General features: G+C 55.5%; 1 protein-coding gene across 1 annotated transcript in view; it reads right to left on the bottom strand.

The window, feature by feature from the left end:
• Nucleotides 1–16687, bottom strand: part of EEFSEC (eukaryotic elongation factor, selenocysteine-tRNA specific) — a 194528-nt gene extending 177841 nt beyond the window's left edge. The window contains exon 1 of the mRNA XM_066596150.1: nucleotides 16348–16687. Coding sequence (XP_066452247.1) covers nucleotides 16348–16639 — 292 coding nt within the window. The 5' untranslated portion in view covers nucleotides 16640–16687. The remainder of the gene's footprint in view (nucleotides 1–16347) is intronic.
• Nucleotides 16688–16914: the final 227 nt, after the last annotated feature.

The following is a 16914-nucleotide window of genomic DNA, read 5'->3' as shown; positions in this document are numbered from 1 at the left end:
CTCTGGCAGTTGACAATGTAGTTAGTTCTATAGGAGTCAAACAGGCAGAAAGCAATTTCTAATGGCTGCCCCGTAGTGAGCAAAGGATCACTAAGATGTGGGGGGAGTGTCTGAGCTAATCCGGAGGAGGGGTACATTACTATATACTGAACACCAGAGGGCGCCATACTATGTAATAGAATGTTGGGACACCCTACTGGGTCAGGTAAATGGCACTTTCACTACACATATATGAACGATTTTGACATGCCAGTTCCCTCCAATTGCAATATGGACGGAATTTGCACAGGTTAACCGGCCATTGATCTCAATGGATTTGCACCAATAGCACAAGATCGAAAAACCGCAGCATGCCCAATTATCGGGCAATTCTGCACCAGAATCTCCCATTACTTCCAGAGGGGGGGGGGACACGACACATTGCATTGCCTTCATTGCTATAATTCTCCGCTCGTGGAAGCTGTGCTTCACACAGCTGGATCCGCTGGCGATTTATTGCCGGCGGATCATCGCCTCTGGACATGCAGCCTACAGGGGGTTTCCTGGGACTGAGGTTCCTATTACACGAACCGACAAGTGAGTGGCGTCACCGTTAGCTCGTTCGCACTCGGGCACAGGTGGTAGCATTGTTGACTTGCTCAAACAAGAATCGTTCAGCCGGTCACATAAGTGACTGAGCAATAAGCGAACCAGCCAACAATGTTTATGTCCGCAAACGGGAAGCAAACAATTCTCGTTCATCGCTGGCTGCGTTTAGACCAAACTATTATCAGCATGATATTGATGGCAGGCCCTCAGGACTGCTTATTAATATCACATCAGCTGTCTGAAGAGGCCATTCCTGGTATAGGGCCTCAATCCTGTTCATCTGAATGCGATTGAGCTGTTCTTACACCATGTAACCAATGAAAGGGATGTCACAGGCCTGGGAAGATGCTGCTGTTACCTGCAGTTCTTCTCTTTTGTCACTCCGATCTGCTGGTTCCCAGTTCCATTAACTGCCTTCCAAGATGGCCGACCACAGTTTTCAGACTACTTAAACTACCAATGCACCATATCTGCTCTCTGATTGGCGAGCACTAGCCAATCAGAGAGCAGTGTACATACAGTGTGCATTAGGTAGTTAGAAAACTGTGTTGTCCATCCCGGATGATCAATAACAGGGCTGAAAACTGGTAGATCTGAGGAAGGGCAGAAGAGGACGGCTGCAGAATTCTAGTCCCAAAATCAGAGGGTCACTTTAAGTAGCAACGTGCAATGGAGCACATGATAGCTGACATGAAGAACAAACAGCACAGCGCGATAAAGGCTCATACATCCAGCCTGCAGTTAGACACAACTGGCGGACAACAAAAATGCTTCGAAATTAAGTTACCCCAAGACATTCGCCCTAATCAAAGGACTTCTCTGATCCCCGGCCAACAACTGGCTGCAGCAGTGAATAGGCAGCAGATATGACAGATTAGATCACCAACGGCCCCGATGTCGTCCTGCTCTATTCCCTCTACATCTTAAGTTGCTGCAGGAAGCAGCTAAAGAGACAAATCAGCAGAGGGGCCCCCGGGCGCTCACTACCCCAGCAGAGGGGCCCCGGGGCGCTCACTTCCCCAGCACAGGGGCCCCCGGGGCGCTCACTTCCCCAGCACAGGGGCCCCCGGGGCGCTCACTTCCCCAGCACAGGGGCCCCCGGGGCGCTCACTTCCCCAGCACAGGGGCCCCCGGGGCGCTCACTTCCCCAGCACAGGGGCCCCCGGGGCGCTCACTTCCCCAGCACAGGGGCCCCCGGGGCGCTCACTTCCCCAGCACAGGGGCCCCCGGGGCGCTCACTTCCCCAGCACAGGGGCCCCCGGGGCGCTCACTTCCCCAGCACAGGGGCCCCCGGCGCGCTCACTTCCCCAGCACAGGGGCCCCCGGCGCGCTCACTTCCCCAGCACAGGGGCCCCCGGCGCGCTCACTTCCCCAGCACAGGGGCCCCGGCGCGCTCACTTCCCCAGCACAGGGGCCCCCGGCGCGCTCACTTCCCCAGCACAGGGGCCCCCGGCGCGCTCACTTCCCCAGCACAGGGGCCCCCGGCGCGCTCACTTCCCCAGCACAGGGGCCCCCGGCGCGCTCACTTCCCCAGCACAGGGGCCCCCGGCGCGCTCACTTCCCCAGCACAGGGGCCCCGGCGCGCTCACTTCCCCAGCACAGGGGCCCCCGGCGCGCTCACTTCCCCAGCACAGGGGCCCCCGGCGCGCTCACTTCCCCAGCACAGGGGCCCCCGGAGCGCTCACTTCCCCAGCACAGGGGCCCCCGGCGCGCTCACTTCCCCAGCACAGGGGCCCCCGGCGCGCTCACTTCCCCAGCACAGGGGCCCCCGGGGCGCTCACTTCCCCAGCACAGGGGCCCCCGGGGCGCTCACTTCCCCAGCACAGGGGCCCCCGGGGCGCTCACTTCCCCAGCAGAGGGGTCCCCGGCGCGCTCACTTCCCCAGCAGGGGGGCCCCCGGGGCGCTCACTTCCCCAGCAGAGGGGCCCCCGGGGCGCTCACTTCCCCAGCAGAGGGGCCCCCGGGGCGCTCACTTCCCCAGCAGAGGGGCCCCCGGGGCGCTCACTTCCCCAGCAGAGGGGCCCCCGGGGCGCTCACTTCCCCAGCAGAGGGGCCCCCGGGGCGCTCACTTCCCCAGCAGAGGGGCCCCCGGGGCGCTCACTTCCCCAGCAGAGGGGCCCCCGGGGCGCTCACTTCCCCAGCAGAGGGGCCCCCGGGGCGCTCACTTCCCCAGCAGAGGGGCCCCCGGGGCGCTCACTTCCCCAGCAGAGGGGCCCCCGGGGCGCTCACTTCCCCAGCAGAGCGGTCCCCGGGGCGCTCACTTCCCCAGCAGAGCGGTCCCCGGGGGCGCTCACTTCCCCAGCAGAGGGGTCCCCGGGGCGCTCACTTCCCCAGCAGAGGGGTCCCCGGGGCGCTCACTTCCCCAGCAGAGGGGTCCCCGGGGCGCTCACTTCCCCAGCAGAGGGGTCCCCGGGGCGCTCACTTCCCCAGCAGAGCGGTCCCCGGGGCGCTCACTTCCCCAGCAGAGCGGTCCCCGGGGCGCTCACTTCCCCAGCAGAGGGGTCGCCGGGGCGCTCACTTCCCCAGCAGAGGGGTCGCCGGGGCGCTCACTTCCCCAGCAGAGGGGTCGCCGGGGCGCTCACTTCCCCAGCAGAGGGGTCGCCGGGGCGCTCACTTCCCCAGCAGAGGGGTCGCCGGGGCGCTCACTTCCCCAGCAGAGGGGTCGCCGGGGCGCTCACTTCCCCAGCAGAGGGGTCGCCGGGGCGCTCACTTCCCCAGCAGAGGGGTCGCCGGGGCGCTCACTTCCCCAGCAGAGGGGTCGCCGGGGCGCTCACTTCCCCAGCAGAGGGGTCGCCAAGGCGCTCACTTCCCCAGCAGAGGGGTCCCCGGGGCGCTCACTTCCCCAGCAGAGCGGTCCCCGGGGCGCTCACTTCCCCAGCAGAGGGGTCCCCGGGGCGCTCACTTCCCCAGCAGAGGGGTCCCCGGGGCGCTCACTTCCCCAGCAGAGGGGTCCCCGGGGCGCTCACTTCCCCAGCAGAGGGGTCCCCGGGGCGCTCACTTCCCCAGCAGAGGGGTCCCCGGGGCGCTCACTTCCCCAGCAGAGGGGTCCCCGGGGCGCTCACTTCCCCAGCAGAGGGGTCCCCGGGGCGCTCACTTCCCCAGCAGAGGGGTCCCCGGGGCGCTCACTTCCCCAGCAGAGGGGTCCCCGGGGCGCTCACTTCCCCAGCAGGGGGGTCCCCGGGGCGCTCACTTCCCCAGCAGAGCGGTCCCCGGGGCGCTCACTTCCCCAGCAGAGCGGTCCCCGGGGCGCTCACTTCCCCAGCAGAGCGGTCCCCGGGGCGCTCACTTCCCCAGCAGAGCGGTCCCCGGGGCGCTCACTTCCCCAGCAGAGCGGTCCCCGGGGCGCTCACTTCCCCAGCAGAGCGGTCCCCGGGGCGCTCACTTCCCCAGCAGAGCGGTCCCCGGGGCGCTCACTTCCCCAGCAGAGCGGTCCCCGGGGCGCTCACTTCCCCAGCAGAGCGGTCCCCGGGGCGCTCACTTCCCCAGCAGAGCGGTCCCCGGGGCGCTCACTTCCCCAGCAGAGCGGTCCCCGGGGCGCTCACTTCCCCAGCAGAGCGGTCCCCGGGGCGCTCACTTCCCCAGCAGAGCGGTCCCCGGGGCGCTCACTTCCCCAGCAGAGCGGTCCCCGGGGCGCTCACTTCCCCAGCAGAGCGGTCCCCGGGGCGCTCACTTCCCCAGCAGAGCGGTCCCCGGGGCGCTCACTTCCCCAGCAGAGCGGTCCCCGGGGCGCTCACTTCCCCAGCAGAGCGGTCCCCGGGGCGCTCACTTCCCCAGCAGAGCGGTCCCCAGGGCGCTCACTTCCCCAGCAGAGCGGTCCCCAGGGCGCTCACTTCCCCAGCAGAGCAGTCCCCAGGGCGCTCACTTCCCCAGCAGAGCAGTCCCCAGGGCGCTCACTTCCCCAGCAGAGCAGTCCCCAGGGCGCTCACTTCCCCAGCAGAGCAGTCCCCAGGGCGCTCACTTCCCCAGCAGAGCAGTCCCCAGGGCGCTCACTTCCCCAGGAGTATACCTAAAGAATTGGTGAAAACTGCGGAGTATTCCTTACTGAATGATGCGGTATGCTGGCATCAAGCAGCGTGTACTTGGCTACTCTAGAGCAGTTCCATACACATATCATTCAGTAAGGAATACTTGGCCGTTTTCACCAAATCTTTAGGTAATCTGCCAGGAAAGTGAGCGCCCCGAGGCCCCTCTGCTGGGGAAGAGAGCAGTCCCATGGAGATAAATGGAATGGCTGCACATATGCTTAACTATCGCAGCATTCATGTAGTAGGGACACGGGACCCCTGTGATAGGGAACGCTGAGGGCCCCAGCAGTTTGACCCAAACAATCACACACTTATCTCCTATGCTTTGGAAAGAGAATACATTAAAATACTGTAGTGGCCTCTTTAAAAGGTTCTTCCCGTTTCCAGGCCCATTTAAATACCACAATTATCACTCGACATTCGCTCAAAAGCCATCTTTTGAGCGATAATCTTCGGGTGTAAATGTGCCCATCTTTCAGTTTTCTGCCCAACGATAAATATCAGTTCAGCATGAAATGCATTCTTTGGCAAAACAGCTGATAAGAAGGACCACACGCTGTGTTCTGCCCGGGGAGCGCTGATTACATTGTCTCAGCTGTCAGCCCTCCGGCAGAACAAAGGGAAATTATTCAGAGAACAGCGGGTGGTCTGTTCTCTGAATACAGCTCCTGGGGCTCACAGGCTACTAATTGGTACTAATAGGCATTGGTACCAAAAAGTAAATTATGCAAAACGATCACTCAAAAGCCATCTTTAAAGCGATCATATTGTGTTTTTTTCAGGATCTCTACATGCTGTAAGTGAATAACATCAATAGGCTGGAATTCACACAAATGCCGCAACAAGGAAACAAGACACCTAGAGTAACTGAACGTCTGACACGTCGTGACATCAGAATTTTTTTTATCGAAAGGGACCCAGCTGCTGAGATCTCAAACAATTGCTATAGGCAGTGTACAGGCTTCATAAAATGTCCCAATACAATAGAAATGAAGAATTAAGCACCTTTACATAGTCTTCATTACAAGTTTCCTATCATTTGAGTCTACAGCTCCTATGCAGTCTCCAGGGTATCAGACTACAAATAAACCCTGTGTAGTTAGACTGCACTCACACTTCAACCGTCATATACTTCTTGATAACCTACCAAATGTTTGTTGGCATAGAGAACAGATGGAAGGAAGTAGGACTGAGTATTATTGTATCTTGTCACCACCAGAAAGCTAGGGATTTCACAGGGCTTGAATGCAGGAACGCCCCTGTCACACCCCTAGCTCCTGATTGGGTAAAGCATTAAAGGTCCTAGCAGCGTGTGGATTGCTTTTTGCTGGTCCTGGTGACTATGAGGGTTCGTTTTCCACTTAGGCTTAGATCATGAGCCGTCAATGCTGGCATGTTACAGCTAGAACATGGCAGCCTTTACCGTGTATAATCTAAGCCAAAGTGGAAAACGAACCCTCACCCTAAGCCAGAAGGCCCTTCAAAAAGCAATGCACACGCTGCGCCTCTGATACAATAATACGGTATGACTGATTGAGCAGACTACATAAAGTTTATTTGTAGCCTGTTACCATGGAGTCTTAAGGCCCATTTAAACAACAATTATCGCTGAAAAGCCATCTTATGAGTGATAATCGTTGCATGTAAATGTGCCCATCTTTCAGTTTTATGCTGAACGATGGATTTTATTTCGGCATGAAATATGTCATTCAGCAGAACAGCTGATAAGCAGAACCGCACGCCGTGTTCTGCCCAGTGAGCACTGATTACAGCCGATTACATTCTCTGAGCTGTCAGCCCCACCGGCAGAGCAATGTATTCAGCAACCAACTGGTGGTCTGTTCCCTGAATACAGTAGCCTGTGAGCCGCTAGGAGCTAATTGCTACACATAGGCATTAGTACCAATTAGCAAAATGATCGCTCAAATGCCATCTTTTGAGCGATCATCTTCGAGTCTGTATACACAAAACTATAGGACATTTTCAATTAACCCTTTAGTGACGAGCCTATTTTGTGCCTTAAGGGTTAACCAAATTCCAGGGCTCCATTCCATAAGCTATAATTCGCTGGCATAGCCATATGAAGCCTGGTATTTATGTTTTTCGGACGAGTTGTATATTTTAATGTCCGCACTACAGAATACATATAACATAATAGCTTTCTTCTGAATCCCCACGATTACTGTGATACCAAGTTTAAAGAGAGATTTTATTTTTTACTAGTTTTGCAAAATAACACATTTCAAAAGAAACACAATTGACTCTGCATCTCCGCATTGAGAGACCCAGAACAGAGTGGTAGTTTTTATCGGCACCATTTTGGGGTACATGTGACTTTGGATTGCTTTTTCATACAGTTTTTGGGAAGGGTAAAAAAGTAGATATTCCGGAATTACTTTTAAAAATTATTTATTTTTACGGAATTCACCATGTGCAATAAATAAAATATTGTCATTGTCTGGGTCGTTATGAACGTGGTAATACCGATGTAAAGTGATCCACCTATATTGTGTTTAATACATTGTTCCTTTTGGGTTATTGCAATTTTGCAAAAAATTGTAGTAGGAATCAGAAAGAGGAGGTCTGTCTAAATTCAAGTCACTGGAGGAAGTGGAAAAAGAGTCGCTTGCTAATAAGAATGCATTAATGCGTCATATATTATTCTTGAAAATGATTTGCTGACGGAAATGCTATACATGTCGTCCATCTGGGGCAGGATGGCTAGCTGGAGCCGCCCATGTGGGGGGCGGGACGGCCAGCGCGAGCCGCCCATGTGGGGCGGGACGGCCAGCGCGAGCCGCCCATGTGGGGGCGGGACGGCCAGCGCGAGCCGCCCATGTGGGGGCGGGACGGCCAGCGCGAGCCGCCCATGTGGGGGCGGGACGGCCAGCGCGAGCCGCCCATCTGCGGCGAGGCGGCCAGCGCGAGCCGCCCATCTGCGGCGAGGCGGCCAGCGCGAGCCGCCCATCTGCGGCGAGGCGGCCAGCGCGAGCCGCCCATCTGAACCAAACTTGTGTGTTGTTTCTAGAGTTCTTCTCTAGTGCACTTCTCAGCAGAATTAGACACATGGTTGAGCGAGATATTGGGCCGTGAAACTCCCCACGATATCCCACTTGTGCGATGTACCAGCAGATATAAGGCAATTTTCACGGTCGTGTGAAAAGCGGCCTTAGGCCTCAAGTCCACTGCATAAATCTATTTAGGAAATTCGTGTGGGTGTCCCGCATGCGTGATCCGTGCCCCATAGGGATGCATTGGACACCCGCAGGTAAGTAAATACCTGCAGATGTCATTTTCCCCTGAGGCGCAGATCGCGCGTGCGGGAAAACACCCGCAGCATGCTCCATTTTCGTGCGGGTCTCCCGCAGGCTTTTATTGAAGCCTATGGAAGCCGTCCAGATCCGCGGTACACCCGCAGCTGAATTTCTGCTCTCCAGCGCAGGGGCGCAGGAGTTCAAAAAAAGAGTGCACGGATCCATCCGCGACGAACGGGAACCTGCAGCGTCCGGACAGGTGATTTAATTCAATTTTCAGGCCCCATGTCCGCGGGAAAGAAGGGACCTGCTGTGGGATTCTGCATAAAGAATCCGCGCGGGCCTGAATTTCCTAGTGGACATGAGGCCTAAGGCTTACCTGACGGATAAGACTGCAATACCCTTTAAGTATTATCCGAATTGAACCAAATACTCCAACACCGATTATGTGCTGCTTTTTAAAAAAATTTTCTTAGTATTTTAACCATTTTATTTATTTTTGTTATATTTTCGTTTTTTCCTCCCTTCTTTTAAAAAATCATACCTCTCTTATTTAACCATTGATGTAGTTATCTGAGGGCTTGCTGCTTGCGGGAAGAGTTGTATCTTTCAGTGGTATTATGTACCATATAATGTACTGAAAAACTTTAAAAAAAAAATACTCAAGTGGATGAAATGAAAAAGAAAGAAAAATGAAATTCCGCCATCTTGGCGGGGGGGGGGTGTTATTTTTTGCGGAATATCCTCTAGTTTGTATTAATACCATTTTGGAGTACATACGATTTTTTTAATTACATTTTCTAATAGAGAGGGTGACAAAAAAAGCGCAATTCTAGCATTTGTTTTTTCTGACGACGCTCATAGTTTGGGGTAAATAATGCGTTACTTTGATATATCGGATTTTTAAGGACACAGCAATATGTATTTTTATTTAATTATTTCGATTCATTTATTCTAAATATGGCAAAAGTTGCTTTTTTTTAACTTTTATTACAGTTTATTTTATTTATATTTAATAAAACTTTAACTAATTTTTACAGTTCTTTTTATAGCCCCCAGAGGGCACATGGACTTGCGATGCTTTGATCGCTCCTGCAGTATGATGTAATGCCATAGCATTCCATTATATCGCAATCTGACAGCTAATCTATCAAGCCGGTTTGATGAGCAGCATGGCTTACCGGAGCTGGTGTCGGCTCATAGTAAAACGTGGTTGTGAAGGCCGAACATAACCCATAAGCTCTACTTGAGAAAACAGGAACACCTTTTTAGATGCGGCTGTCTATTTGTTAACCAGTTAACTGCCAATCTTCAGGTTAGGCCATCAGTAGTAGATTGGTGAGGCCCTGTGCAGGCTACTCACTTCAATGGAAACTTTGCCTGCAGTACCAAGCCTGGCCACTGCAGTGAGAACAGAGCTGTCTGCTTCCTGCAGCATTCAGCTCAGTGCACAAGTACACAGGGCCAGCAAGCAGTTGATCAGCATGGGTCCTGGGTGACAGAACCCCGCCACTCTACTACTGATAGTCAGGCCTGAGGATAGACCATTAATAGTTCAATTCCCATATATAGGAGTTTGTATACTGTGTAAACGCTGATATGTGGATATTACATTTCACAAGGACAGTGGAAATTCACAAGACTCCTTTAAACCCACGAGATCCAGAAGGTTGCAGCTCCTTCTACAGCAGTATAAATTACGAGAGGCGCCCCAACAATGGGCGACACACGAGGCTCCTTCTCTGTGCTGATAATTCACATCTCCCTCTGCGGCCATTTAAACCATCGTTGGCAGAAAGAACAAACCGAGAAAAATAATAACATCAAGAGGCGATGGCCGGCGCAGATTACATTCATGACAGGAAAACAAAGGAGGAAGCGAGCCTTCAAGAAGGATTCATTATTTGTCAGCGTGACCTGCTCCCACTCAGGAGGGACTCGCCGCTCACAGGGCGCCCCATTGTCTTGTCACTTTCCATCCATGGGAAAAAAATAGTGAAGTGCAGACGACCGTCGGCGGCCATGTTATCATTTTATATGGTCACAGACTGTACAGAGTCGTCATACGGGCATGTAGCCCGACTACAGGGGTAGCCTCATCAAGGGGAAAATCTACTCATATGGCAGGGGTTCTGCCAACACACCCCTGGCAATAAACCCATCAACTAGTGGCAGTTTTGGGGTAAGATACTAAAAAAAAAAAAAATGCTATAAGAACATTAAATGAATAAGTCCTCTTTAACCCCTTAATGCCATAGGACGTAAATGTATGTCCTGGCTGCGGGGTACTTAATGCAACAGGAGGTACAGTTACGCCCTGGGGATAGCGTGAGATCTGAAGACATCCCGCGCTATCCGCGAGCAGGATCCGGCTGTCATCGATAGCCGTCCTCCCTTTGCAACAGCGGGGGTGCATCGTGCCAGCGACCCCCACATCAGCTACAAACAAAAGGCTTTCCACTTACCGCAGTTATCAAATAATGTAGAAGGACAATAACAGATGGGAGAGACACAAACCGAGCAAAACGGACGTGCAAACAAACAAATAAACCGTTTTTGACCCCATTTTTTGTTTCCAAGAGGGAACACAAGAACGAAAAGCAGCTGTGAACAGAGGACGGAATATTCCACTGTGCAGAATATGTACCAACATCCACATGTCTAATATGTAGACCCATGCCAGCTATCCTGCATCCAGACCTGCGGACAGGTGAATACTGCACAGATCCTGCAGACTTATCCCTCCTTAAGCCGCTGCACACAGGCAGGTCGGACCCCACATGTGGGATGCCAGGTCGCTGACCCCAGCTTACCTCTCCACCATCTTCTCCTTTGCTGCTGATGTGCTGCTGCAACCATTCTGCAGTGACGATAGCTGAAAGGCAGCGGGACGGATGGCTTCCACTGACTACAAAGGAAGCCGGCCATGCGTAACACGCACGAAATCACAGCATGCTGCGATTTCTAACTCATGAGTAGAGAAGAGAAAGAAAGAAAGAAAAAAAAATCGCAATGGATTTCCATTCGTGGACAGGAAATCGCATTTTCCCATAGCATGCTATGGGCTGGATTTGCTGCAGAATCTGGATGCGAAATCCCGCAAATCCACCTGTGTGCAGGAGGCCTTAAGGTCCCTGTTTGCTGGCTGGATTCTCAGCCCAATCACAAAAGCGTTGATGGATACACACTGAGAATCCTTCTGCAGCATACTGTCAGTCAGGGGGGTGTACTGCTGATCAAGGAGCATTTCTATAATCACTAAAACTGAATGATCAGCCAATCAACGAACAATCGTTGGTCCATTTTACATGTCCTGATGATCAGGTGTACAAGTATTTGGAGGAACGGCCGTGTCCGATAAGCATGTGAAAGGACCTGCCCTGATACACTGTAACAAATCATCAGGATAGAGATCTGCACTGCTGATGTGTGAATTGGATACAACTGTAAAAAGCCCTCTGCTATGAGACTTAGGCCACCTGCAGAATTCTCGAAGCAGGACCCGACCCCCTGCAGAGAGCAGCGCGGCAATCACCTGCTCCCGCGGCCCCGAATCTTTCATGTGCCGGCTGCCGGCGCATGCGCATGCCGGAGTCGGCGGTCAGGGAGTGGCATTTCTGTGCGTGGCTTGCAGAACCCCGCACAGAAATAGAGCATGCCGTGATTTGTTTTCTGCGCGTGATTTCGCGCAGACAAATCGCGGCCGTCTGCATAGGTAACGCAATCCTATGCAGGCGTGTACGGGCGGAAATTCTGTGGGAAATCCCGTGTGCAGGGGGCCATAGTCAGCCAGCAGAGGTTTTCAGCTTGTGAATTTGAATAAGTAGTAAGCAGTCATCTTGATAAGGTTGAGGAACAGAAAGAAATTCTATTACTGAGATTCTGAGTGCTCTTAACATTCATCTGGACCCTCCTAAAACAATATTATCATCCCCATGCCACTAATACTAACACTCCCCTCCTAGAAGGGCTCCTACCTACTAGCGGTTTTTTAATGCAAATGTCAATGGGACTTCCTAATGTTAAAATCACATCGCACAAAAATCGCAAGTTTGCACTTCTGCAATTTTAACATTAGAAAGTCCCATTGACATTTGCATCCTACCGCCCTCCCGCTCAGCTCTCCCCCAGTAAGAGTCCTACCGCCCTCCCGCTCAGCTCTCCCCCAGTAAGAGTCCTACCGCCCTCCCGCTCAGCTCTCCCCCAGTAAGAGTCCTACCGCCCTCCCGCTCAGCTCTCCCCCAGTAAGAGTCCTACCGCCCTCCCGCTCAGCTCTCCCCCAGTAAGAGTCCTACCGCCCTCCCGCTCAGCTCTCCCCCAGTAAGAGTCCTACCGCCCTCCCGCTCAGCTCTCCCCCAGTAAGAGTCCTACCGCCCTCCCGCTCAGCTCTCCCCCAGTAAGAGTCCTACCGCCCTCCCGCTCAGCTCTCCCCCAGTAAGAGTCCTACCGCCCTCCCGCTCAGCTCTCCCCCAGTAAGAGTCCTACCGCCCTCCCGCTCAGCTCTCCCCCAGTAAGAGTCCTACCGCCCTCCCGCTCAGCTCTCCCCCAGTAAGAGTCCTACCGCCCTCCCGCTCAGCTCTCCCCCAGTAAGAGTCCTACCGCCCTCCCGCTCAGCTCTCCCCCAGTAAGAGTCCTACCGCCCTCCCGCTCAGCTCTCCCCCAGTAAGAGTCCTACCGCCCTCCCGCTCAGCTCTCCCCCAGTAAGAGTCCTACCGCCCTCCCGCTCAGCTCTCCCCCAGTAAGAGTCCTACCGCCCTCCCGCTCAGCTCTCCCCCAGTAAGAGTCCTACCGCCCTCCCGCTCAGCTCTCCCCCAGTAAGAGTCCTACCGCCCTCCCGCTCAGCTCTCCCCCAGTAAGAGTCCTACCGCCCTCCCGCTCAGCTCTCCCCCAGTAAGAGTCCTACCGCCCTCCCGCTCAGCTCTCCCCCAGTAAGAGTCCTACCGCCCTCCCGCTCAGCTCTCCCCCAGTAAGAGTCCTACCGCCCTCCCGCTCAGCTCTCCCCCAGTAAGAGTCCTACCGCCCTCCCGCTCAGCTCTCCCCCAGTAAGAGTCCTACCGCCCTCCCGCTCAGCTCTCCCCCAGTAAGAGTCCTACCGCCCTCCCGCTCAGCTCTCCCCCAGTAAGAGTCCTACCGCCCTCCCGCTCAGCTCTCCCCCAGTAAGAGTCCTACCGCCCTCCCGCTCAGCTCTCCCCCAGTAAGAGTCCTACCGCCCTCCCGCTCAGCTCTCCCCCAGTAAGAGTCCTACCGCCCTCCCGCTCAGCTCTCCCCCAGTAAGAGTCCTACCGCCCTCCCGCTCAGCTCTCCCCCAGTAAGAGTCCTACCGCCCTCCCGCTCAGCTCTCCCCCAGTAAGAGTCCTACCGCCCTCCCGCTCAGCTCTCCCCCAGTAAGAGTCCTACCGCCCTCCCGCTCAGCTCTCCCCCAGTAAGAGTCCTACCGCCCTCCCGCTCAGCTCTGCCCCAGTAAGAGTCCTACCGCCCTCCCGCTCAGCTCTGCCCCAGTAAGAGTCCTACCGCCCTCCCGCTCAGCTCTGCCCCAGTAAGAGTCCTACCGCCCTCCCGCTCACCTCTCCCCCAGTAAGAGTCCTACCGCCCTCCCGCTCAGCTCTCCCCCAGTAAGAGTCCTACCGCCCTCCCGCTCAGCTCTCCCCCAGTAAGAGTCCTACCGCCCTCCCGCTCAGCTCTCCCCCAGTAAGAGTCCTACCGCCCTCCCGCTCAGCTCTCCCCCAGTAAGAGTCCTACCGCCCTCCCGCTCAGCTCTCCCCCAATAAGAGTCCTACCGCCCTCCCGCTCAGCTCTCCCCCAATAAGAGTCCTACCGCCCTCCCGCTCAGCTCTCCCCCAATAAGAGTCCTACCGCCCTCCTGCTCAGCTCTCCCCCAATAAGAATACTTTTACCCTCCTGCTCAGCTCTCCCCCAATAAGAGTCCTACCGCCCTCCTGCTCAGCTCTCCCCCAATAAGAGTACTTTTACCCTTCACAGGGTTACTCACACAGTGCCGGGTAAGTCCTTTTTTCCTTATAACTTCATACAATCATATATTGATAAAGTCATTTGGTACTGTTGGAGCGCTCCCACTGATCCCGATACTATTGTTATTCTTCCCCAATAAAAGTACTATCACCCTCCTCCTCAGCTCCACCTCCGATAAGAGTCCTAACACCCTCCTCCTCAGCTCGCTCCCTCCCATAAGTCCTAACACCCTCCTCTTCAGCTCGCTACCTCCCACAAGTCCTAACACCCTCCTCTTCAGCTCGCTACCTCCCACAAGTCCTAACACCCTCCTCTTCAGCTCGCTACCTCCCACAAGTCCTAACACCCTCCTCTTCAGCTCGCTCCCTCCCACAAGTCCTAACACCATCCTCCTCAGCTCCCTCCCCCCCCACAAGTCCTAACACTCTCCTGCTCAGCTCCCCACCCACAAGTCCTAACACCCTTCTCCTCAGCTCGCTCCCTCCCATAAGTCATAACACCCCCCCCCCCCCCATAAGTCCTAACACCATCTTCCTCAGCTCCCTACCCCCCATAAGTCCTAACGGTATTTTTGTATCTTGACGCCACAGGGTGCTGCCGCCCACTGTTCTTGATTGGCTGTCCCGCTGTCTCCCCGTCCTACCCCTCACAGGTCCTGTAGGCACTGGGCAACGTTGTGGAGTAAGGCGACAGCGGGGGGTGGGGATCGGGACTTTACAGCACTGCTGTGGCACAGAACGGTGAGCACTGCACAGCGGCGGAGGGGCCCTGTTTCAGTAGAGGAACACTGTCGGCAGCAGGGGGGTACCAGTGTATGTGTAGAAGAGTTCAGCGGTGCAGAGCGGTGAGGGGACGGGCGTGATGCCGCTTAATGAGCGCAGCAGTTTCCCGACAGCTGCCCTGCAGTCTATGTTGAGTTAGCGTTAGGGCTGGTAGGACCTACATAAGGGTAGCCAATCTGGAGCTAGGGGTGTGACAGGGGCATTCCTGCCTCCAAGTCCTGTCACACCCCTAGCTTTCCGTGGCATCAAGATACAATAACATCGGTCCTAACACTCTCCTCCTCAGCTCCCCCCCCAAAAGAGTCCTAACACCCTCCTCCTCCTCAGCTCCGCCTCCTACGAGTCCTAACACCCTCCTCCTCCTCAGCTCCGCCTCCTACGAGTCCTAACACCCTCCTCCTCCTCAGCTCCGCCTCCTACGAGTCCTAACACCCTCCTCCTGCTCAGCTCCGCCTCCTACGAGTCCTAACACCCTCCTCCTCCTCAGCTCCGCCTCCTCCGAGTCCTAACACCCTCCTCCTCCTCAGCTCCGCCTCCTCCGAGTCCTAACACCCTCCTCCTCCTCAGCTCCGCCTCCTCCGAGTCCTAACACCCTCCTCCTCCTCAGCTCCGCCTCCTCCGAGTCCTAACACCCTCCTCCTCCTCAGCTCCGCCTCCTCCGAGTCCTAACACCCTCCTCCTCCTCAGCTCCGCCTCCTCCGAGTCCTAACACCCTCCTCCTCCGAGTCCTAACACCCTCCTCCTCCTCAGCTCCGCCTCCTACGAGTCCTAACACCCTCCTCCTCCTCAGCTCCGCCTCCTACGAGTCCTAACACCCTCCTCCTCCTCAGCTCCGCCTCCTACGAGTCCTAACACCCTCCTCCTCCTCAGCTCCGCCTCCTACGAGTCCTAACACCCTCCTCCTCAGCTCCGCCTCCTACAAGAGTCCCAACACCCTCCTCCTCAGCTCCGCCTCCTATAAGAATCCCAACACCCTCCTCCTCAGCTCCGCCTCCTACAAGAGTCCTAACACCCTCCTCCTCAGCTTCATCTCCTATAAGAGTCCCAACACCCTCCTCCTCAGCTCCGCCTCCTACAAGAGTCCTAACACCCTTCTCCTCAGCTTCACCTCCTATAAAAGTCCTAACACCCTCCTGCTCAGTTCCCCCTCCTATAAGAGTCCTAACACCCTGCTCCTCAGCTCCGCCTCCTATAAGGGTCCTAACACCCTCCTCCTCAGCTCCGCCTCCTATAAGGGTCCTAACACCCTCCTCCTCAGCTCCGCCTCCTATAAGGGTCCTAACACCCTCCTCCTCAGCTCCGCCTCCTATAAGGGTCCTAACACCCTCCTCCTCAGCTCCGCCTCCTATAAGGGTCCTAACACCCTCCTCCTCAGCTCCGCCTCCTATAAGGGTCCTAACACCCTCCTGCTCAGTTCCCCTTCCTATAAGAGTCCTAACACCCTGCTCCTCAGCTCCGCCTCCTATAAGGGTCCTAACACCCTCCTCCTCAGCTCCGCCTCCTATAAGGGTCCTAACACCCTCCTGCTCAGTTCCCCCTTCTGTGAGAGTCCTAACACCCTCCTTGTCAGCTTCACCTCCTATAAAAGTCCTAACACCCTCCTCCTTAGGCTCCCCCCTACTACCACCCTCTCCCTCAGCTCCCCCCTCCTATAAGAGTCCTCCCACCTTTACCCTCAGCTTACCCCTATGTCACAGTACTACCACCCTCATCATTCGCACTACTCACCCCCTATGATGGTCCTGATGAGGGAGGCATGGCCCGGACAGTCCACGAGGGTGACCTGCAGCCTCCGGCAGCCGAAGCGGCTCAGGTGCTCGGGTGGAGAGACAGAGAAGGAGGAGAAGCCGAGGTCCAGGGTGATGCCGCGCTGCCGACTCTGCGGGTTCTTGTCAAAGGCAGCGGTGGAGGCCGTGGTGCTGAGCGCCCGGGCCAGGGACGTCTTCCCACTGTCAATATGTCCCAGTACCCCGACATTGAAGTTCAGCGTTTCCGCAGCGGCTGTCATGGGGGCGGCCATTACTGCGCTCCAGCGTGAACCGCTTCGCTTCCGCCTTGTGCGCCCTTAAACGCTTCTGGTTGGAAACAAATGATAGCAGTACATTAGTTCCGAGAATCAAGAAGGCGATCTAGCCATTCCCACCCGCCGTGTAGAATGACTGATTTCTGAGATATCTCCTGTAACTCGTTATAGACTGAAAGCATCTTGTTCAGCAAACAGATTTCTGAGGATATGAACTAAAGCGGCGCTATAAGCTTCACATCATGATTAAGGGAGATTCAGTCTAAAGCAAC

Source organism: Eleutherodactylus coqui, chromosome 3 (assembly GCF_035609145.1).
Source record: "Eleutherodactylus coqui strain aEleCoq1 chromosome 3, aEleCoq1.hap1, whole genome shotgun sequence".
Classification (NCBI taxonomy): domain Eukaryota; kingdom Metazoa; phylum Chordata; class Amphibia; order Anura; family Eleutherodactylidae; genus Eleutherodactylus; species Eleutherodactylus coqui.
This window is presented reverse-complemented; position numbering and strand designations above follow the sequence as displayed.